At 42.6% G+C, this 23,843-nt stretch overlaps 1 protein-coding gene and 1 long non-coding RNA gene across 6 annotated transcripts; both read right to left on the bottom strand.

Moving 5' to 3' along the window:
- Nucleotides 1-459: 459 nt before the first annotated feature.
- On the bottom strand, nt 460-2,909 carry LOC148885560 (uncharacterized). Its single transcript, XR_016118129.1, has 3 exons — nt 2,803-2,909; nt 1,486-1,591; nt 460-1,360 (listed from the first exon to the last, which is right to left on the bottom strand). It is a non-coding gene; the product is annotated as an uncharacterized LOC148885560 (long non-coding RNA).
- Nucleotides 2,910-6,557: 3,648 nt separating this feature from the next.
- Nucleotides 6,558-23,826, bottom strand: ttyh3a (tweety family member 3a). Of its 5 annotated transcripts, none has more exons than XM_089018588.1 (15): nt 23,603-23,823; nt 23,131-23,313; nt 21,211-21,380; nt 19,593-19,704; nt 19,266-19,492; nt 18,695-18,790; nt 17,767-17,839; nt 17,580-17,655; nt 16,123-16,178; nt 15,578-15,670; nt 13,819-13,911; nt 13,164-13,300; nt 10,839-11,024; nt 9,528-9,606; nt 6,558-7,866 (listed from the first exon to the last, which is right to left on the bottom strand). In XM_089018588.1, exons 2-15 carry the CDS (start codon nt 23,254-23,256, stop codon nt 7,795-7,797), a joined length of 1,596 nt encoding a protein of 531 aa, XP_088874714.1. In that variant the 5' UTR covers nt 23,257-23,313; nt 23,603-23,823; the 3' UTR covers nt 6,558-7,794. The 5 variants fall into 5 exon arrangements, with proteins under 5 accessions (XP_088874714.1, XP_088874715.1, XP_088874713.1 ...); XM_089018589.1 differs by having other exon boundaries at nt 9,528-9,603; nt 23,603-23,820; XM_089018587.1 differs by lacking the exon at nt 6,558-7,866 and adding an exon at nt 7,885-9,096 and having other exon boundaries at nt 15,578-15,667; nt 23,603-23,826.
- Nucleotides 23,827-23,843: the final 17 nt, after the last annotated feature.

Consider the following 23,843-nt stretch of genomic DNA (forward strand, 5'->3'; position numbering starts at 1 on the left):
GACGTGCTCACCTAGTCGCCTGATATCCTGCCGCTGTTGTCTCCCCCTGTGCTTTCTCTGAAGACTTAAAGGACAACCGACACCAGTTTTTTGTTTCCTAACTGACATCAGAAAAACGTTTTAAGCACCTAAGATACCCAAAACACGCAGGCGGATATTTTAGTCAATTCAAAATACCAATAAAAATGACTTAAAGTGTGCTGAATCTGCAAAAAAATTAGCTGTGAATTGGGCATTTTCAGAAAGTCCCGCCCCCAGTTCGTGGTGTCACGCCAAGACGTCTTGCCTTGCTCGAGAATCAAAACAATGGCTTCAGATTCGGAGCAGATGCTTTCTTGTTACTCATCCAGTTATGAATATGATTCAAATAGTTCTGAAGAGGAAAGCATACATGTTTGCAATCGATTAAAGAATTTATTCTGTGTCATTTTGAGGCATCAGGAGAGGAAATGTAGCACTCAAAAAAGGCAGAAGATGGCGACAAAGCTCCGTGGAAATGGGATTATTTGTCTCCTGGAAATTTTTGTCAGCGAATATCAAATAGTTGTTCGGTGCAACACACAACAATTCACCATTGCGTTATTTATGTGTTTTCCTTCTAATTTTGTCAACACGGATCAACACAAAGTTTTCAGACCAAACAAAGTAGCGCAAAATGCATTGTGTGTCCTTTCTCGGTCAGGGGCGTTCCTTCCGTGACGTGACATCAGGACTAGTCACCAAATCAAAAACAAGACTTCCTCAATATTCAGCGCAGTCCTAAAACGTAAAATATAGCTATATGCCGTGGAATCTTTGTAAAATATGCTCAGTAGAAGTCGTTTTGAAGCAATTTTACAAATTATGGACACAACTTGTCCGGAGACGTCGGTTGTCCTTTAAAGGGAGACTTCCTGATCTTGTGGTTGGTGCTCGACCATATTTTCCCACATAAGAACACCCACTGACTATATTTTGAAGATGAAACTTTTGAACTCTAGCAGGAATGCAAACTTAGGGATTGTGATGTGGGAGGTCTGATCATCTTGCCCTGCGTTCTAAAAAAAATACAAAAAATCATCTCCTTGTGGGGCGCATACCCGCTGCCGTTCCCTTTGTTCCATGGCGTCAAGCATAGGAATATACAGCATATGGTCACGACAACAAACTTTGGTCGATCAACCAAGACTGGTAATTACGTTTAATAACGGCCTGTTGTGCACATGTGACAGGCGGGTCTGTGGGAAGGATGCCGCGGGATTATTGTACAAATATCCTTCAGTTCATGAACTGGAGCCTGCAGTCTGGAGGAAATACTTGAGGGGGGGGGGGCATCTTTCAGGCAGTGGAAAAGATGAAACTGTATCGAGTCGCACATTCCCTGAAAAATTAAAGTCACAAGCACTTGTTCCCTTATGGGCACATTGGGAACTCGCCTCTTTGTGGCTTCTAATTGACCAAAGTCAAACCAGGACGCTTTTGTGGCAGTATAAATCAGCAACTCACCCGTCTGAAGAATTCCGTGTCATCTGAGGACATTTGGATCTAATGTGTCATAGATGATGGACAGGTATTACACAAGACAAAAAGACCCCGGCGTTATCTGCATTGCCTGCGAGGAAAAATCAGGATTATGATTTGTAGTGGGAAAGTTTATGCTTTGTTAATTGTCTCTGGCGCATGAGTCTATCCTCTTTCTGCTTCAGGGAAAAGCTCATTTGTCATGACTTTTTCCCCATGCTCACATCCTTTTTTTTAGTACAAAGAAAGCTCACATGGACAATAATAATCCACGTCGGTGTGACTGCTGTCGCGATAATGGTGGGCATCTACATCATAAACCTTATGAAATAGCATCTTGAGTAATCCACCAGCTAAACAAAGATGTTTGGTCATAAATAATGAACATGTTTCATTTTTAAGACAAACTCATTCACTGCCATGCATGAATTCATTCGGGAATTGAAAATATGATGTAAAGCGCCATTCGCGAATTTGTTCGGTTTTGTTTTTTCATCATTGTGTGCCGATAAAGCACTGGTCAGACATCTGGCAATGTTTTTCCCTTGCACGAGGGGGCAGAATTTCCCTTTGTTCCAGCTTCAGCTGTTGTTAAAACGCTATATAGTATAAACCAATATGTATGTATTGCATTGTATTTTGGACAGCAGCCCTCATTTCAAGATCATATAACTCCAGACCCATATCATTCAGCAATTTACATTTTTTCTGAAGAAAGAAGAGAGTCTAAGGTTTCTAACGCTGTAATGGATGTTTCTGTGGTCCTAAAACTCAATATTCTGTGGGTCCTGGAATACAAGTGACAATGACAAAAACCCTGGCACTGGAGTGGACACATTTTTGCACATGTCTGGCAGTGAATGAGTTAACGTACCCCCACAAATTGCGACCAGCCAATTTTAAGACACCTCAGACACAAGGGTAACGTTACCGGACAATCTTTTATGTGAAATTGTTTCGCAGCGACAAAATAAGGACAAAAATAGCCGTATTGCTAAAGGGAAAACAATGGGCGGGAGAAGAAAAATCACCACATAGTGACATAAAAACAATACAAAACTTGCTTGGGTGCTCCGACCTGGGACAAATACACTCTTAACAGAGAGCAGATATATGAATCATCTTATCGCACACTCGTCTTTTGATGTCAGGAAGCAAAATTGGGACAAAAAGGATTGACCTGTCTTTGTGTGTACGAGTCACATTCAGACAGGCCACCATTAACTGAACCGACACTGCCTGCATCCAACAGTGAATAATTTCAAATTCTACTTATATATACTTAAAATACTTAATACTTACTGCTGTCGCAGCATACAAAATACACTGGCCGGTCCACCAGTATCACTTCCACAAGTATTTTGAGTGCATTTGGAGATCTCATGGTGGGATCTACTAATCAAGAAGGTACGCCAAAGCTGCAAAGATGAAAAGACAAAGCAGAGGGTGAAAATGTTGTCAACACTTTGCATCACGTTGATGGCAACATAATCACAATGGTGGACTTCCTGGCACCTCCCATTGAAAAAGCCCCACAACGAACCTGTCAAGACTGGCTGGCTCTGAATTGCCACGTTTACAACTGATTAAAGAGCAAAGCGGTGCAGATCACAGCAGGTATAATGATCCAATTTGGGGAGGGGCATGATGTGTGTGTGGAGGGGGGGGGGTCGTTTAGCAAAGGTAGCCAAGGACATTCCTGGCATCACAGGGGCCACTTGCACGTTGCCTTTTTGGCTCCTTTGCACGGCCTCCAACTAAGTAGAGGTATTGTCCACCAGATCAGACCTAGTGTCAGGCCCCAGCAGACATCGCACAACAACTGGTAGAGGTCTTGATTCCCCCCCTCCTACCTCCCACACACATACACACTAGAATAAGAGCGCCTAATCCCCCTATCACATGTCACTCCTGGAACTTGAACTTTGGAAAGAACACACTCCAGCAGCAGTTTGAAGAGTACTTGAAAGAAGACTTTTTCTTCAAGTTCAAATGAACACCCAATGGAAAGTTATATCAGGCACAAGCAATTTTTTTGTGGGGGAGGGGGGGGGGGGGAGTTTCTATGGGTGGGTCATATCTAAATAATCTTCTGATATTTTTATTTTTTGTAATTTATTATTTTATATAGATATCCTGCTATTATTTGCACGAAATGGGGGGCGTAAAATTCATGAACTTGCAGTGATATTAGTTGTTTATTGCAGAGGATAAAGAATACTGACAAATGCATACAATGTGATTGAACTCTTTCGGGATAGAAAATGAGGTTTGGAGAGCTGTGCAAGCATCTCAGTGAGCGGGAGCTTCTCATTTTCTACTTCTGGGCTAATTTGATTGTGATAAATCCTTCATTGGGTGCTTCTCACCCTCTGACTAGTATGGCTGATGCATATAGAGGAGGAGGAGGTGGCCTGTGAATAATGTGATATCCGCCACTATCAACCAGCCACTCCCTAGTCAATCCCCTTTTCTAAAAGTCATCAAGGACACAGCTGCCGCCTTGAGAACACACACACACCACACATTCTGGTACACACTGAGGCAACAAAGCGGCAGGAGCAGGCGTTCAAGTGACAGTCAATTCCACATACCTCAAGGATTTGATCCCATCCTATCCCTTCAAGAATGAAACCGTCAATGATGATTGAACTGCGGTCTGAAATTCCCATACAGCTTGCACCAGAGTCATCATTCAAGTTGCTAACATTCCTATTGAACTGGGGTCAAGTGGGGCAGTGAGCCAACCCGGTCCAGCGGATGCAGCTGCAGTGGTTAGAAACCAAATAAATTAGTTGGGTTAGGCTGAAAAAAATAAAAAGCACAAACATGAGTTCAATGGAAGAAAAAAAATGCAATTTTGCATGCATATGTGCGATAAAAGGTGTATATGGAAGACTCATCTTTAAATATAAATCCATTATAGTATGGCCACAACTCGTAAATTGGGGCAATAACCCACCAGGTACAGCATATGGTGCTGTGGTGAGGGTGGGGTCATTATTGCATTGCTTGTCATGAAAGTAAATGAGTAATAATAATAATAATAATACATTTCATTTCTAAGCGCCTTTCGAAACTCTCAAAATCACTTTACAGTCACGGCATAAAGTTTTTCTGTGGGTGAGCAGCGGCAGCCACAGGCGCCAGCTTTCACTCAACCCCGAAGAAACTCAGACAGAAAGCTACCTAGCTAATGGATAGCTAATAAGTAATATATAGCCAGATAGCCAATAGCTAGCCAGCAAGACAGTTAACAGCAACAGTCAGCTAATGGATAGCTGACATCATTTGTAACGGACCGAAAACTTTTTCCCCTCAGGCTGTCACAGATGATTCTGAGTCTACAAGTTACTTATACAAGACGGAAAACACATTTATATAAACCTTAAACATACTTATATAAGCTTAAAACATACATTCCAAACAATATAGCACTGAAGCAACTTACAAACAAATTCACCTTATGAATGGCTGTTCCGAACGTACCTCATTCGTAAGTCGGGGAGTGTCTGTAACGAACACAAAATAAAAGCAATACATGGATAAAAAGTTGCATTAAGGCAATTTGCAAATTATATCAGCCTTAAGCATACATTCCATACATAATATAGAACTGAAGCAACTTACAAATTCACCTTACAAACAACCGTTCGGAACGTATCTCGTTCATAAGTTAGGGAGTTTCTGTAATAAACACAAAATAAAAGCAATATATGGAAAACATGTTGCATCAAGCAATTAGCAAATCCAGCAAATACAGGCACAGCAGTTTCTCCAGTGGCGAGCTTATGTTTTAGGGTTACAGCCATTAATTATCGGAATTTTGTTCTGTCAGAATCAGCATTGACTTAAACAACATCTATTTTGTTCACTCTTTTTGTATGGAGTAATTTTTTTAATGTGTCGCATTCCAGTGACTCACTCGCTACACTGCCACCTGCTGGACTGGAGTAGCATGTCTTACCCAACAACCAGTCTTTTGTTGTCAGACATTTGTTTTATTCCAATTCAAACGGTAATTCAGCATGAAGGAAAAGAAGGTCATGACCAGATTTGAATTATGACGGAGCAGGAGTGATTTGACGCCCCAGAGCCAGGATGACGGAAGCCACATGAATAGAAATAGACACGGCCTTGTGTGGCTCTCAATGCTTTTCACAGAGCAGCTGTCCAGTGTGGCATCACAAGGAGCTCTGTGCTGCAAGCAGGTGGCAGAGAGCCCCAGGAAGTATCCATGAAGTGGGCGAGGAGGGGGTTGGGACATGTGTGGTGGAGCTATTCAGCTCCTTGCCTCAAAGCTTTAGTGATGCATTCCAACAGTCCAGCAACAAGCAACGTAATTAAATTTCCTCGACGGCGAGACCGTGTGAAATTTCATTTGCATCCCGACTGTTTGATAAAGAGCTCCCTCCTGCACAGACACTCGCCGCCAACCCCACTACACTGACAGCCACCATGCTGTTTATTTACAGCTTTGTTTGTCACAACCAAAATAATCAGGAGCAGGAGAGATGATGTAATCAGAATCAGAAAGTCTTTACTAGTCCCACAATGGGGACATTTTCAATCAACGGCAGCAACATTGAATTGGGGGCGGGGTTGCTTTGGTAATACAGTTGCTTTGGTAATTTTTCAGCACTAATGAAAGAAGAGACATTTTCAAATCAAATTACACATATTTAGTGATGGCGATAGTAACTCTGGGGTCTAACGGCATCAACACATTTCATGCTTGAAATGGATTTTGAAAGCTGACTTTTGAAAAGTTGCAAGTCAAAATGGAATAGCGGCGTCCTCTGCTGGGAGAACTGTACACGCTAAATTGTAGTTTGGACAATTTAACAGTGGGTTGGACAGAGAAACCGACGAGGCGTTATTTTAAAGCTTTTTAGTCGTTATTTTAAACAGTTTCAGATGTGCGTGATGTCATCTGAAAATAGAATATGCAAGACAAGACACACATTGTCCAACAGAAGCTGGTTGATACAAAGCAGCGATATTCTGCTGCCACCTCGTGTCTGATATCGGAATGAAAACAATAATGAGGACGAAAGTTTAATTTGGTCTTTTTATTTTTGTAAACGCGACAAAGTCAAACTCCAAATAACCACCGTTTTGTTTGTTTTTCCTCCTATGTACATGTTAAAGAGCTTGTATAAAAACTTAAGAGTGTAAACCGGATTACAAATGAAAATAGCTACCGTATTTGCACAAATGAAGCAACACTATGTGCTGGCTTCAGATTCTAAAAATCTAATTCTAAAAATTCTCAGTATTCAGATTATTTAAAGCAAGGAATTTTTAAAAGGATGTTTTTTTTTTTCTTTTATCATCATCATCCAACAAGGACACAAAGAGCGAGAACACGATAGCCAAATGAAAAGTGTACAGAGCATAAAACACAATTGAGGGTAAAAGGGTGGAAGGAGTGCAGGGATAGGGGGATCAGGCTCATTTAAGACATTTAAAAGTTTGATTGGCACCACCTGGAAGTTCTCCTGCCAACAAAATATGACGGCGCACAATGGGCGTAAACTCGTCGTCGTCATCTATTTGTTAGAAATGCTAAAACACATTTGCTTGTCAGATGCTGCATTGGCAATGTAATTTTTTTTGAAACTCGACAAAAAGAAGAAAAACAAACTCCACATTTCACATTAACTGTTAACGCCTGCATTGTGACAGCTTCCTTAGCTGCTGCCAGGCAGATTTGCAGAAGTCACAATTGTGTTTTGTAGTCATGCCTGAAAATTAAAACTGCAGAGTGAAATGGCGAGAAATGTTTTCCAGTAGTATGATGACGTATCAAGTATTTAACGTTTGCATCCTCCCTTACTCACGGACACTTTGCCAGTAATGCTTGCTCATTGAATCCTCCAAATTCACAGTTTGGCAGCTCACAAGTGTTGTTGGGTAATTTCCAACAGGAAATAAAAATGCTCTAAGTTGAGCACGATGACTGGTTGCAAACATCAGAGTTAAGACAAGTAGAAAAAACACTGTGAAATGGATAAAAAAACAAAACAAATCAAGACTGCTCTGCAAAAGGTCTTCACACATCAGGTCACGGGAAAAAAAAATCTCCTTTTGTCATCCTTCAGGATTCATTTGTTCCAGTCATTTGACTCCTGATTTGACTGTAAGAATCTGGATTAAAAAGTGAACGCCAAGTTAGAGTGATGCCAAGATCTTCCAATGAGATGATAACAGGAAGCCACAAAAAAAAGTGAAAGGAAGAAAAAAAAAGGCGGTGTGGCTTTCAAAAGATCAGCCATTTGATTCCGGCTCCGGCTAAACTGACGAGGGGAGGTCGGGCTCTGGTCGCCTGTTAGCAATGTACTTTGCCCGCATGCTGGAGGTATACTGTGAGTGAGAAGCAGATGGAAAAAACAAACAAATGAGAAGATGAGATTCTGAGAGATGCTAGCAACCTTCACGACTCTTTACGAGTTGTTCATTCACAGCGGGGATCCAGAAATTACACACGCACCACACCCACCGTGGCTGCATATTGGTGACTTTTCAAGCTAAACATCAGGAGGGGAGTGCAGTAGGTTAGTGATTCCCAACCAGGTAAGGTACCGTTGTGTTCTTTCAAAAGGTACAATCACTTTGGGGGGTCCATGTGTTGGTATTTATGAATAGTTTGGAGTCATTATTTCATGTAGAAAGATTGATTATATTTTTCTAATGTATACACAATGGATACTTGGCTCCATAAAGGTTGGGAAACACTGCAGGAGACTCTTGACTCCGAACACGGAAGCGGCACAATTTAGGAAAAGGAAGTGTGGATAATCTGTTCATTTTAAGGGAACATATTCTGGCTCGCTTGCTTCTCTGCTTTCATTGTGGCCCATTCAAGTGGGATATTAAACAACCGTACTTACACAGTTTAAAGGACAACCGACGCAATTTTTTGGTTTCCTAAGTGACATCAGAAAAACGTTTTATAGAATCTAAAATACCCAAAACACGCAGGCTATTTTGAGTCAAATGCAAAACACCAATAAAAATGATTTAAAGTGTCCCTAAACTACTTCAAAATGACCTTAAAAATGGTGAATTTGAGAAGGTCCCACCCCCTTGTTTGTGACATCACGCCAGGACATCTTGCCTTGCTCGAGAATCAAAACAATGGCTTCAGATTCGGAGAAGATGCCTTCTTGTTACTCATGCAGTTATGAATATGATTCAAATAGTTCTGACGAGGAAAGCATAAATGTTTGCAATCGATTAAAGAAGTCCTTCCGTATCAATTCGAGCCGTCAGGCCTTCAATGTAGCGTCCCAGAAAATGCACAAGATGGCGCCGAAGCTCCGTTGGAAATGGATGCAGCCCGGGGATGGCTGGGGGGGGGGGTCATTGGCCACAGGCAACAAACATCAGGTGGGACACTGTGGAGTCGAATTAGGTTTCGGGGGGGAAAGTTGGTAGGTGCGGGAGGGGTTGGCACTGTGAACAGGCTTAGGGGGTTGCAATATTGGGTACCTGTTAGCATAGCAGACGAGGTTACCAAAACGATCTGGAGCTGTCCGAAGGCTTTAGCTGCCAGCTGTGACCACTGTTAGTGTGGGCGGGAGTCAAATACAACTGGACGGATGGGCGTGGGAAGGGCGGGGGAGATAAAATTAAAAAAAGACAACAACAGAGTGTAGAGAAGAAATGTGAAAAGTGTCCAGGAGGTCAGACACAGAAGCATCGATGGGAAGTGGGAGAAGGTTGGGGGTGGCTTTTAGAGGTTTTCGATTGGAGATGCTGTTCCAAGGGAAACCCGAGAACATTGCAGTCGCTCCAAATACTGAGGTATGTTCGTCTGATCTTTCAGAATAAAGGTTGTCAATACACACGTTGCGAACAAACAACGGCGCTCGGATGAATTCTTTCTGTCAAAAATGCATAAGCGCTATCCAAATAAACAACCAGCAACTTTCTATTGTGATAATAGACTCAGTACTTTGGACACTAAAACATGATAAAAAGGCGTATCTGTAATAAGAGGCCGATTGCCGGTTTGAACTCACAGAGGGTGGCGGAGACTCTTGTTCGATCAAAGGTGTGTTATCTGTACGGGAGTTGGGCAAGTTGGCGTTCTGAGCCCTGCTGAAGAGAGGTCAAAAGTGAGAAAAGATGCACAATTGTATTCATGTCAATTTGGTGTTGCTGTACATCCCACAGAGGTTCAAACACTTGTTTCAGAAACATGGCTTACTTTTATTGCACAATCTTGGTCACTCTTTTTTAATCTAAGACTCCATATATCGGAAAAATTATACTGTATAGCAGAGATCGGAACATATGGCTCATGAGCCATATATGGCTCTTTTGATGATTGCATCTGGCTGGCAGATAAAAGTAAATACACATTCTCATGTTTTCGCTGTTCATTTCCTGTTTGGGCTGCAGTTGGCGGAAAGCGCAATTTTGATTGGATGGTACTGACCTAAGGTGGCCGTTGATGTTCAAAGAGCAATTTTGATTGGATGATACTGACCTAGGTGGCCTTTCATGTTGAAACAGGTAAACACCCCTTTTAAATAAACCCAACAAGTAAAAACATGATGAGTATTGTACACTTCAGGCCTTTGTGGAGAGAAAAGGTTCTGATTCTAATTTGCAATGAAACAGTTGAATGTCAGTGGCACTTTGACAAGCCCCATGCTAACGTTAGCATTAAAAACTTCTGTGAGAGACAGCAGAAGGCAAGTGTGGAAGCTAATGAGCCGTGTGCAGGCTAGCTTGCAGTAACTTCACATATGGACCCAGCAAGTTGACTTTCATCCAGATCGTTTGGCTGGATTTTTACCAATCATGAGGAATGGAAAAGCATTCATATTCCACCATTAGGTGAGTACTATCACAAGTTATCATAAATAATACATTCTGACATTTTGTTGAAAAGTGCGTGCGGCTCTCGCTGAACAACATTTCTAAATATTTTACTTTTATGGCTCTCTTAGTCAAAAAGGATCTCGACCCCTGCTGTACAGACTATGACAAAAACGGAATAGAGAAAAAAAGATAATGAAATTAGGAGAAAAATTCAAACCAACAGGATTAAATAAAAATCCAAAACTATTCCTACCCTGCTTTGTTTCATCCTGAGAATCATTAAGAACCAAAATAAATATTAGATAAAAGTATTTAATAAATTACAGAAAAACTCAACTGTGTGCCTCATCGTTAACGAAGACGATAAGATTATTTTACTGTGTTTTGACAAATTTAATGAAATGTCAAATTGTCTTTAGCAGCCTTTGTTTTTGTTGTGACTGCCACCCTTACAGGGGAAAAAAAGTTTAGTAGCCAGGCTTACAACCGAGAGTGCTACGTACATGTACTCTGTCACAGGCGCGTTGCTGACAGTATGCGCAGCGACACGGATGGACGTCTCACTGCCGTAGCTGCTGCCACAGCTGTAGAGGCTGGGCATATGGACGCGATACAGGTTGTCTTGGTTCTGCCTCCCGCCTCGGCCCAGTGACTCGCCTCGGCCCAGTGACTCGCTGTCATTGTCCAATCTGTCAAGATATGAAGAGAGGCCACCAGAGGGAGACGTTGCCGCAGTTAAAAATACTCCAAAGGGAAACCAGAGAGGTGCCACGAGGTCACTTTAGTTGTTTGTTCTTAGACACTTGCTAAATGGATGGTGGTCTTAACTGGCTACAAGAAAGTTTGAAGTTGATGAGCATACCATTTACACTTGCTCACATACCTCACATGCGGGTCAAGCGCAACACTCATTAACTCATTCGCTGCCATTCCCAAATGTATTCAGAAATTGAAAAGTGTGACGTGAAGCGCCATTCTCGAATTAGTTCGTTTTTTTTTTTTTTTTCCTTCGGGGGTGCTGATCAAGCGCTGGTCAGAACTCTTGGAATGTTTTTCCTTTCCACGCAGGGGCAGCATTTGCCTTTTGTACACGTTAGCGCTTTGTTATAGCTTCAGTTGTTGCTAAAAGACAACCGACGTCTCCGGACAAGTTGTGTCCATAATTTGTAAAATGGCTTCAAATGACTTCTACTGAGCATATTTTACAAAGATTCCACTATATTGTACGTTTTAAGACTCGCGCTGAATATTCAGGAAGTCTTGTTTTTGAGTTGGTGGCGAGTCCGTACGTGACATCACTGAAAAAAAGACACATTGTAGCAGTCCTTCCATCAGGTCAATGTATTTTGTTGTACATGTTTGGGCTGAAAACCTCGTGTTGCACCAAAAAGCCGCCAGAAGAGGGCGACCAAGATCCATGGAAGGAATTCATCAGCCTGTGGAAACGGGCTAATTCCCTACATGGCTTTGTCGTCATTCTCTGCCTCCCTTGGGTGCGACATTTCCCACCCCTGATGCCTCAAAATGACACAGAATAAATTCTTTAATCGATTGCAAACATGTCTGCTTTCTTCTTCAGAACTATTTGAATCATATTCATAACTGGATATGTAACAAGAAAGCATATTCTCAGAATCTGAAGCCATTGTTTTGATTCTCCAGCAATGCAAGACGTCTTGGCGTGACGTCACGAACTGGGGGTGGGACTTTGTGAAAATGCCCAATTCGCAGCTCAATTTTTTTGCAGATTTTGGACACTTTAAGTCATTTTTATTGGTGTTTTGCATTTCAATAAAAATATCATACTGCATGTTTTGGGTATTTTAGATGCTATAAAACGTTTTTCTTATGTCAGTTAGGAAACAAGAAAAGTGACGTCGGTTGTCCTTTAAGAGCTATTTAAATCAATATGTATTGTATTACATTGTATTTTGTACAGCCACTCCCTTTTCAAGCTCAGATAACTCCAGACCCATATAACATAGGCATTAACTCTTTTTCTGATGAAAGAAGAGAATCTAAGGTTTCTTACGGTGAATTGAATGTTTATGTAGTACAAAAACTGTAATTTGAGTGAAAATGACAAACTGGCACTGCAGTGGATAAATTTTTTTGCACGTCGTCTGGCAGTGAATGAGTTAAAAGGCAAAAGCCGCAAACGGTGAAGTTTCCACCGGTCATGTTTTTATCTGACTATTTTAGCACGTTCATACTTGACCTAAAGCTCAATTGAATATGAGACTAATTTTCCACTCCAAACTAAACACGCTTAACACTGACTGCTGAAGGAAACAGGCGGCCTCTGTTAAAACAGGAAGCTCCATCTGTGATCAGACAGATGAACCCCCCCCCCCCCACTCCATTTACCCCTAAGGGGGTCTCATAATTACACGGCAGACCAGCTGGGCTTGTGTTAACACTTTCCGGCGAAACGTGACCACGGTTGGTGGGACAGAAGCATCAAGATTCATTCCACCTTCCCGCTGTGGAAGATGACATCAACTCTGGCAGTGGCTGCGACAGATTTAGGCCGACTCGTCACGATTGCAGAGCCGAGGGGGAGCTGAGTTCTTGTGGATGCAGCTGGTGTGTTGTGATTTGAAGGGTAAATTGTATACAAAAACGGTTCTCTTTTCATTGACTGTATCAGAGTCCTTCCTGTGGCCATTCCAAAACTAGACTTTGGAATAAATGTTTACGACGCCATGGCTTGTCATGAATCATAAGTAAGTGTACAAAGGAGTGTGTGGTCATAAAACCTCCCCTGAAAAGCTTTCAAGCAGATTTGAGAAGCGCCATTTTTGAAATGCGGTTCGGAGGTGCTTTACCGTGTCTTGCGCCAGGTGTGAGGCACACTGCAAACGATGGAGCTGAACATGAGGGCCGTGACGAAGGAGAAGAGCAGCAGGTAGAGGAGGCCCTCCAATCCGTCGTAGCACATGCCTGTTAAGGCCTGCACGTAGTCCTGTGGACATGTCAGAGATACAGTCATAAAGACTGAAACAATTGGCTTACAATTCGTAGCCCGCAGTTGGTTCTTAGACATTGACTTCAAACTGGGTCAAACCGCTGAGCTCACAGTTGGCGCGCAGGCACACACAGGAAGCAGCACATTTTGTCAGCAGCATCTAAAAAAGCCCAACACTCCCCCACATTACACGACATTCTCCATTCTGCATGCATGGCTTGCTAATGCGGCAGGAGGGTGGAATGTTTGGCTGTTTTGGAATTTGGAGACAACCAAGCGACTCATTATCATCATCATCATCGGGCCGCTTTCAGCTGGACAGGAATTCTCCTGTGAGGACGGTTATTTATGAAGACAAGCGCAGTCAGAAGAGCAAGTACGGAATAAAGGTGGCTTTATATAACTTGAGCTGCACTGCACCGATGTCACAACACATCAGCACCGGCCGGGTCGTCTGCCCACAAGTGAGGTTCCCCCATGCATGTATACGAGTCTCCATAACACGGCTCACTCACCAAGTGTAGGCTGCGGCAGTCCACCAGAGCGGTGAGCTGATTAAGGCTGATCTCAGTAGCATTCAGTACGTGCTGGATCTGCTTGACACTTGCCTGGAAATGAACGATGGGGGTTTGGATGGGTTAAAAAAAATTAACTATGCTGAAATGAACTTAACCATGGATCAACTTTATTTCCAACCAAGAAAGGCTCAATAACGAACTCAGTGGTGCCACTTCACGACTATACAGTGGGCACATTGTATTTAAAGATCACCATAAATATTGATATTGATCTATCATTCAGCCCTGCGAATTCATATCAGTCATTCTTGGCAGACGATATCAAATATATAAATGTGTATTATTTATATTGTCTGGCCACATGTATTGCTGCACCACTTGTGTTCCAATACCCAACTCTTAAAGGACAACCAACGTCACTTTTTTCTTAACTGACATCAGAAAAACGTTTTATAGCATCTAAAATACCCAAAACACCCAGTATGATATTTTTATTCAAATGCAAAACACCAATAAAAATGACTTAAAGTGTCGAAAATCTGCAAGAAAATGAGCTGCGAATTGGGCATTTTCAGAAAGTCCCGCCCCCAGTTCGTGACGTCACGCCAAGACATCTTGTATTGTGAATCAAAATAATGGCTTCAGATTCGGAGAATATGCTTTCGTGTTACACATCCAGTTATGAATATAATTCAAATAGTTCTGAAGAGGAAAGCATACATGTTTGCAATCAATTAAAGAATTTATTCTGTGCCATTATGAGGCAACATTGAGGGGAAATCTCTCACCGAAAAAGAGGCACAAAATGGCAACCTTCTGTGGCCACCTCCATTTCCACAGGCTGATAAATTCCTTATATGGAGCTTGGACGCCCTCTTCTGGCGGCTTTTGGGTGCAACACGAGGTCCCCAGACCAAACAAGTACAGCAAAATACATTGACGTGAAGAAAGGAGCGCTACAATGCGTCTTTTTTCGGTCAGGGGCGTTCCTTTCGTGACGTCACACACAGACTCGTCACCAGCTCAAAAACAAGACTTCCTGAATATTCATTGCGAGTCTTAAAACGTAAAATATAGCTATATGCGGTGGAATCTTATTAAAATATGCCCAGTGGAAGTCATTTGAAGCCATTTTACAAATTATGGACGCCACTTGTCCGGAGACGTCGGTTGTCCTTTAAAGGGTTAGAACAGCCACCCCATCATGTTAAAGCTGCCTTTGGCATTTGCCATTATGTGTTTGCATTACAATTTAGACTAAAAATTATTGCTTTCAATACACTGTGTAATTCCGCGTTAACTTCAAAACAGAGCAACAATTAACAGCATGTTTTATCTTTCTGGAGGAAAACTGATAAATTACATCTTGACAAACTGCCAATTAATATTATCAAACCACTTGTATCGCAAAACTGCACTTTTTTTTATTTTATTTACTCGTCACGTCGTCCTCGCAACTGCTCTAGTATCTAATGTCCATTTGTCTCGCACAAATGCTTCTGCCAGCTCAGCGCATTTCTGTGCGTGGGAAATGCAGAGTGAAATGAGCTCCACTTTGTACCCATCAACAGCCAGGACAATAATGCAGCGTTGTATTGAACAAAATGGCTAATGTAGCTAAATGGACATAATGCGAGGTGCCCCCCAGGTGGGCAGTCAGCAAGTGCGCTGCGCTTCACTGCCCGTCATCACGAATGACAACAAAAAGTCACAACATGGAGGAGCTTGACCAGTGATAACTACACTCGAGACCTACCCGAGTTAGATTATCCTCCGCAGTGGGGGACCTCAGAAGCTGCAGCACGTCGTCTTGCATCTCGATGAGTGCTTTGTGGCTCACAGAAAGCTTCTGAAAGAGAACATTTGTTTAACTTTCATATTTATACTATATTTTTACGCTCAAGTGCTGCGTCCATTTATAAGTCATGTGAAAGCATGATGACAGTGCAGCGCCTTTTTCTTTAAAGCAGTGGTGCTAACAATAGATCTCTGCGAGTACTCAAAAGGCTTTCATTATTTCATGAAGTCAAACTATAGATTTGTTGCAGAAGGGAAGTTCCATTTTTGGCTTCCAACACAAACCCAGCAAAGAGAGACGCAGGAAATGCTGCAGAATGGGATTGCTGTCTTTGTGCATCACTGGCAGTGATTCATTGTAGCCGCATGCAGCAAATTGTCCCCGTAGTACAGAAAAATGTTTTTTGTGATGCTCTCTGCTGGGTTTTTAATTATGTCAGGAAAACAAGTATAAAAGAGCGTGAGCAGCTTCAAAACAAAGCGGATTTGTGAAAAGCAACAAACCTGCTGGAAGGGGTTAGTTTGCTCCACATCGCAACTTAAGTAGTACTGGAGGATTTCTGTGGATAAAACAGACCAGATGAAGCCAGATTTAGCATACGGATAGAAAGCTAGTGGAAACGGGCGACAAAATGATAGCAGTGAATACATGTACTAATACTTTCTATTCTTCAATCAGCACATCGGTTGAAGTCACAGGATTTGCATGAACACGTGACGTCTTACATATAGTGTCCCACCGATGCAAGATAGTCGAACATGCTGTTTGTTTCCGAAAAAGTCCCGACAAGTTCGAGACGATATGGAGCATGTCTGTTTGACAAGGTCTCAAACCACAAGAACACAGTATCAAGATCAGCAAAGTCATTCCAGAGTCAGTTCGACTCGGGCATGAAAACAAAAAGCCACCAAACCAAACAACGGTAATAAATGTGGCATGCTCGCATTGTTATGTCAACGTAATTGTTCTGCTTCGCTGATGAATCTCGGGACAAAGCTTTGGTGATGGATGAGAAAATACACAGGGAGTAGTCGTGCTTTAGCTTTGACATTGGCTGAGTGATACAGAACAATAAAAATAATAATAATCGGCCCTTCCATAAGTGTTTGTCAAAAGCGGTTTCTGTCTTGGAGTGTAGTTCTAATATGCAACCATTTTTAATTGTGAAAAGGCTGAGCTATTACTCATATGGATTATGAGGCTGTTGGCCAACTGACATGACTGCAGAGTGGGAGGAAAGTAGAAGAGAGGGCTGGAAAAAGCGACTTAATAAAACATTAGTTGTGTTAAGTTCATGCTGTCTACTTGTTTTCTAATTTACAACAGATTATTTTCTTACAGACAGTGGCTTTTTTAGGTGTTCAATTACCTTACATGTTTCGGCGTATGCTTCCGCCTTCGTCAGAGACTCTCAGAAACATAAGGTAATTGAACACCTAAAAAAGCAACTGTCTGTAAGAAAAGAATCTGTTGTAAATTAAAAAAACATTGCTGTGAAAGTCAAAGCACAGAAAAAGATTGCATTTGTAAGTCATAAAGCCTTCTGAGATGAAGGGTGCAATTACACCAGTACTTTTTTTAATGTGTTCTCTTTACAATCTACTTTGATAATCCTTTCATTCACCTCACTTGCCTCATCCACTCCGCACAGAGCATGTGCCTTTTTATAACCATGCCATCATTTAGGCAATTGCTAAAACGAGCTGCGGCATTGACACTTCTATTCAGCCCATTGCCCTTTAACACTGTTAGCTGCCACTTTGAGAGGCTTTTTATGAGCGGTGGACAAGCCCTGCTCTTTCGAACAATGCCATCTCACTGATACACAATAATCACAGCATTGAGAGCGGCGTGGGGGGGGGGGGGGTACTGAAATGAGTGCTCCCCCCAACCCCCAAAAAACAACAGAGGGAAGGTTTGCAGAATAGAAAATAGAGCCCATAAAGTGAATTACTAATACCTTGATCGACTACTCCATAGCCGGCAACCACATGGGTGGTGTATGTGTCAGGAGCCACGCAGAAGTCGCTGGAGGTCTAGGCGAATGTGAAAGGGAGTTTGGGTGAGTGGGAGGTGGACAGCAGTTTCAAAAAAGAGAAATCCATCACCACCTTTGTGTGATATTGACATCAGAAGCGGACACTCACCACAGAGACAGCCAACTCTAGCCCAAGTGAGGCCCAACTGACCAGCAGAGCCACAACACCAAACAAGCAAACCCTAAGGAGCGTGAGGTAAACCGTCAACTATTAAAAGTCGGCAGTAATTATAGTTGCACCTTATAAAATGATTCCACCTGTACATCTCTGTACATATTTTGCGATGACTACTCAGTTATCATGTAGTGGAAAATGGGTGGAGGTTGGAATCCCCCCCAAAATAATTATTGACACTGCTAAGAAAATGAATCCCTTTTTGTTTGCGTTTAGCTGAAGCTATTAGAATTGATTTTATTATGATGCTCATTCATAGTTATCGAACAGACACAGCCAGTTAAACTCATCCTTGAGTCAGAGATCTACGCAACCCAGGGTGGAAGGGAGTATTTGGTACACTCCTGCACAAGAAGATATCATTAGCTGGGTTACAAATCTATCAGTTCATGGCAAGGCCGCTCATTAAAATGTCAATGTTGTTGGTTTATGGATATTGGTGCTTGTACCAGGGGATGACTTGGAGGGATTTCCATGGGACGTCCAGAGGCGTGGTATTCAAATAAAGAAGGCTGTGTTTTATTAATTTATAACTTGAATTTGCATGTACTCTCAATAAATAGCTTGGCAGATAGCTGACGAGGTCGGGCGTCGGTCGAGAAGCGCACACAAAGTGGCTTCATGAAAACTGCACCCCCTGCCAGCAGTAAAAGACAATCCTCCTGTGTTCAGGTCTTTGTTCACAGTGTCCGAACGAACATCTCAGACACTTTTGGCATCAATTTTATCGGCCGTGAAATATCTTGACTTAACTATATTGAGGAGGTGAAGTCAGAACTTTTATGTAGCGCTGTTCCAGGTCTTTCAGTGTTAGTGGCTGCAGATCACTTGCAGTGTCACAGTCATTTGCGTCGCGACTCACCCGATGAGCGTCCCTTTGGAGTTGCGAATGAGGCCGAACAGAACCAATAGACAAAGGAGGATGTCGAAGAGCAGTAGACTGAGATAGGCCAGCCACCTGTGAGAATTAAGACACAAAAATAGTGGCTGAGGGCTGATACTTTTCAGGCATAACAAGATTTCTCAATCCAGAAATGATCTTGTAAAACACCAGTTTGTATTCACACTCATTGCTTTCTCCCGCAACACTGTCGGCAATAATCGGAACACACGGCAGTCGGGTCAACGGTGTCACGACATTCATTGCTCCCCCTTTGTTTAATCGGTTTCAAAGGAGAGATAATCGCAATGTAAACGAGGAAGAGTGATGAACAGATCTGAAGGATTATTTACTGAATGACCGTCAAGGTGGAAAGGCAAAGAAAAAACGAGACCCCGATAGCATCTGTGCTCATTAACACAATCACTTTGTCGCCCACATAACAAAAGCCAATGAGATCCCAAACGAGCGACACTGAGGTAAGTGGACAAACATTTGCATATACGACTATCATCTTCCAATATGGTTTCCTCTTTGTTATTGAGCAACTCACCTGTACCAGTCGTAAACTTCGATCTTGTCAGCCAGCTCCCCCAGTGAGACTAGATTTTTACTGTCGTCCCAGAAGGGGATGTTCACCATCTGCTTAACCATCTTGTCCAGCTGGCCCTTCAGATTATGGATGATTGACTGGGAGTCTGTGTGCTGGGAGTAGTGAACCTCGAGCACCTTCAGATTGTCATTTACTATCCCGTCCAGTGAGGACTTGGTATCGGAAACCTGCACCGAGAAGGGGACAATCAAGAGGGATGAGGGAACGCACAACGGGTCTTGTAGGGAAATTAACTATGTGTGAATTATTTATGAATCAAAGTCTCACCAGCTTCTGCACACCAGTGATTGTGCGATTTGCGTGGCGCAGGGAATAAGTCAGCCAATTCACTCCATCGCAAGTCTCGCCGTTCCCATAGAAACCCACAGCAATGCCGGCGCTGACAAAAGGAATAAGGAGGGAGGAAGAGACAGAACGGTCAGGAGAAGGGTTCGTGTGCGAGGGGGATTGGAATTTGCTAGAAAATACAAAACAGCGAGCGAGGGAGGTGGCGAGCCAGTGGACATGGAGGTTGAACCCCACATTAACCCTGTCAGTTCAGACGCCTCAAACACCAGACACTGAACCATGGAACCTCTACAGAACGGAACTTTATGTATGTACACCCCAAAGGTCTCAGTCCTGACAAAGGCGGCCCTCTGCCTGGGTTATCAGATCGTATTTGGGGAGAGAGGCCTCGGGTTGCAGAAAAGGAGCTAACAGGGGAGGGACAGGGATGTTATTTTCTGTAGTGAAAGGCACAATTTGTTGCCGGGAGTAAAGGGGGGAAGGGTGAATCTCTGAAGTGAACATTTGTCACATTCTTAAAAATCATGAGTCTTTTTTTACATTGTATAATAAAAAATATTTTTTTCTTAAAAAAAATTCTCAGTCGTCTATGTTAAGGATAAAATTCAGCTCACCTAGAGGAAGTGTATATATGGATAGCAAAGTTAACTTGTTTTCACACTGCCATGGTCTGGAAAATATTCAAGTTAAAACACTTGGGTGGTACTAACACAGCAATTTTGACTGTCAAGGAGATTACAACTACAGATATTTCCTATGGAAAATAAATGGTTTGAAATCCATCCATACATCCATTTTCCGTACCGCTTATTCCTCAGTGGGGTCGCGGGGGGTGCTGGAGCCTATCCCAGCTGTCTTCGGGCACGAGGCGGGGGACACCCTGAAATGGTGGCCAGCCAATCACAGGGCACACAAAGACGTACAACAGTCACTCTCACACTCACACCTAGGGACAATTTAGAGTGTTCAATCTGCCTGCCATGCATGTTTTTGGAATGCAGGAGAAAACCCACACGGACCCGGGGAGAACATGCAAACTCGACACAGGAAGGCCGAGGTGGGACGCGAACCGGCGACCTCTGTGCTAACCACTCGACTACCGGGCCGCCTGGTTTGAAATCAGAACAAATAAATCGGAACAAATAATCTGAATACTGACAAACAATTCAAATCATTTCAGACATTTTGGTGACATACATCCTGAGCAACCCAACCGCGGTGAAATTATGGACCATACAAACAGCTTTTCGAATATTCGGGGAAACTGCACGTACATGTTTCCTGTGTATTTAGTATATGATGAAAGAAAGGGACTCTTTTAGCAACACGAGGGACTGATTGTGATACAGCCATCACGTCCTCATCAGGGTTTCACAGCTCTTTTTTTGTGCATTGCTGAATCAGCTATGATGGCTAGAACGGCACCTCAACATATGGCGGAATAGAAACAAATGCTAAACAACATGAGTCCAGATGGTCAATCCCACCCTTTGACCAAAATGAAATGCACCAGGAAAACATTGGCATCAGGGCGAGTCATGCAAAAACATGGGTTGCGCTCCAATTGCTTTGCGTGATGTCGTCAAGGGCTGCTTACCTGCACACGAGTGTTGCAATGACGACGCACCAGGCGGTGCAGCAGCAGTCGGCCGAGGGTTGGTCCGAGTTTTTATTGCGCTTGCAGCACAGCCAAATGGAGTAGAAGAGAAGGAACAGCAGGTCCAGCGCCAGACAGGCAAGCGCCACACCTCCAACTAACAGGATGGACTGTCGACAATAAAGTAACGGAGCTATAATGGATTCCATTAAATCGACAATGTCAGGATAATGGACTACATGAATGTTGAAGAGTGAAATGTCGCTTCAGTCTATGAATTGCCCCAACCGCAATATATATATATATATATATATATATATATATATATATATATATATATATATATATATATATATATATATATATATATATATATATATATATATGTGTGTGTGTGTGTGTGTGTGTGTGTGTGTGTGTATGTACACACACACACACACACACACACACACACATGGAATCCCAAAGTTGTATTTTTCAATTTTAATGATACGTCCGGGCATTGGGCAACAAAGTCAGAAAGTACCAACTCTGGAATTTATAATCACTTCAAACATACTTCCGTTGAAAAAGGACTGATGCGTTACGACAAACAAAATCTTCTGTGTACTCTTTAAGTACACTTCTGAGAGTACTTTTCATTGTCAGTACAAAGACAAAAAGATGATGACGCATGTCTGGGTAGTGTCTTCCTGTTTCAATCGGAATCAAGATCTGAATCACACTTTGAAACGGGGAAGTATGACCGTGAAGAAATGAAGTCCAAATGTCAAACAATGAAGAAATGCATTAGGAAGTGATCCTATATATCTTCTTTTAACTGCCTAAATGTACCAATAATGTATCTTTTACAACAATCATTCCTTAAAGGACAACCGATGCCTCCGGACAAGTTGTGTCCATAATTTGTAAAATCGCTTCAAATGACTTTTACTGAGCGTATTTTACAAAGATGACACCGCATACAGCTATATTTTACGTTTTAAGACTTGCGCTGAATATTCAGGAAGTCTTGTTTTTGAGTTGGAGACGATCCCTGACGTCACGTCACGGAAAGAACGCCCCTGACCGAGAAAGGACACACAATGCATTTTGCGGTAAATTAGAAGGAAAACACAAATAACGCGATGGTGAATCGTTGTGTGTTGCACCAAGACAACTATTTGATATTCAGTGACAAAAATTCCCAGGAGACAAATCAGCCCATTTCCACGGAGCTTTGTCCCCATCTTCTGCATTTTTTGGGTGCTACATTTCTGTCCAGATGCCTCAAAATGACACGAGTAAATTCTTTAATCGATTGCAAACATGTATGCTTTCCTCTTCAGAACTATTTGAATCATATTCATAACTGGATGAGTAACAAGAAAGCATCTTCTCAGAATCTGAAGCCATTGTTTTGATTCTCGAGCAAGGCAAGACGTCTTGGCGTGACACCACGAACAACGGGGCGGGACCATATGAAACTGGCCACTTCCGGGTTCAATTTGAAGTAGTTTTTAGACACTTTAAGTCATTTTTATTGGTGTTTTGAATTTGACTAAAATATCCTGTGTGTTTTGGGTATTTTAGATGCTATAAAACGGTTTTCTGATGTCAGTTAGGAAACAAAAAAGTGGTGTCGGAATTGCCCAAATGTAGACAATGAAAACAACGGCCGGAGAGACCCCCCCCCCCCCTCCGCCCAAGTCAAAGGTTGCTTTGGTCTGGATTAGACAATACCAGCTGGTCTTCAGGCTGGAATAGGCCAAAAGACGGATATAGTAGGTCAACAGATGGTGACTGGACTCAAAAGGTGAAGCAGAATAACGCGCTAACATGTCATTTGTCACCCAGGAATCTCTTTAAACCTGAGTTGGTACTAAAAAGCCACACATAAGTCAATTAAACCCATGCAAGTGGATGCTAATGAATGTGTACCTCCTGATAGGTCCATTCCCAAGGCTGAAAGTCGCTGCTCGTTTGCTCCAAGTTGAAGTTGAAACGTGGAAGTCGGTGCAGCAGGTTGACCCACCAAGGTGGCGTGTAAGCGACCACAGCAGCCATGGACACCCGACAGTCAACCCAGTTCTGCTTTAGGTAGACGAGGATGCAGAATAATGTCTGTCAGGGGGGAAAAAGACAAAATGACGTATGAAAATAGTATCTTACAGGCTACAACCCACTCAAAATGGCATCCTTCACAAAGCAGACATGCATTATTCAGCAGCTTGTGATGTTATTGTTCTCTTACGAATGGGTAGGGGACGAGTTTAGAGCTTGCACTTGTTAGCATCACTTAGTAAGCTAGTCATCACCAGCGACTAGTTAGCAAATTGACTTTAGCTTTAGAAAAACAACACCTACAGTGTGTTATTTGTCCTCACAAAGTACATGTTTGAAGTGCTCGTACCCCGTTTCAACGTCGTCTCGGTTACGTCGACTACTGTTAGCCGGTTTAGCTTCTGGTTAGTTGAAGACAACACGTCTCCTTTGCTTCTCTCGTCATTGTGCGTCGTGGAGTCATCGGGAGCTGCCTGGGAGTCCCTTTTTAAATTCCAGCGCGACGGATTCGCCTCGACAAGCAAGCGACCCGACCAAAGTCTCGCTCAAACGCAGCCGCTCTGGACTCCACTCCGCCAGCTGACAAATCA

Source organism: Hippocampus bargibanti, linkage group LG17 (genome assembly GCF_051943395.1).
Source record: "Hippocampus bargibanti isolate YZ-2025 linkage group LG17, ASM5194339v1, whole genome shotgun sequence".
Classification (NCBI taxonomy): domain Eukaryota; kingdom Metazoa; phylum Chordata; class Actinopteri; order Syngnathiformes; family Syngnathidae; genus Hippocampus; species Hippocampus bargibanti.

Coding starts and splice junctions, on each gene's coding strand:
- ttyh3a (XM_089018585.1), bottom strand. CDS start 23,256: ATGGCTGCTGTGGTCGCTTACACGCCACCTTGGTGGGTCAACCTGCTG. Junction 19,705..21,210: donor ATTGCAACACTCGTGTGCAG/GTAAGCAGCCCT, acceptor TCCTTTTGTCAG/CGCCGGCATTGCTGTGGGTT. Junction 19,493..19,592: donor TCACTGGTGTGCAGAAGCTG/GTGAGACTTTGA, acceptor TTCTCGGTGCAG/GTTTCCGATACCAAGTCCTC.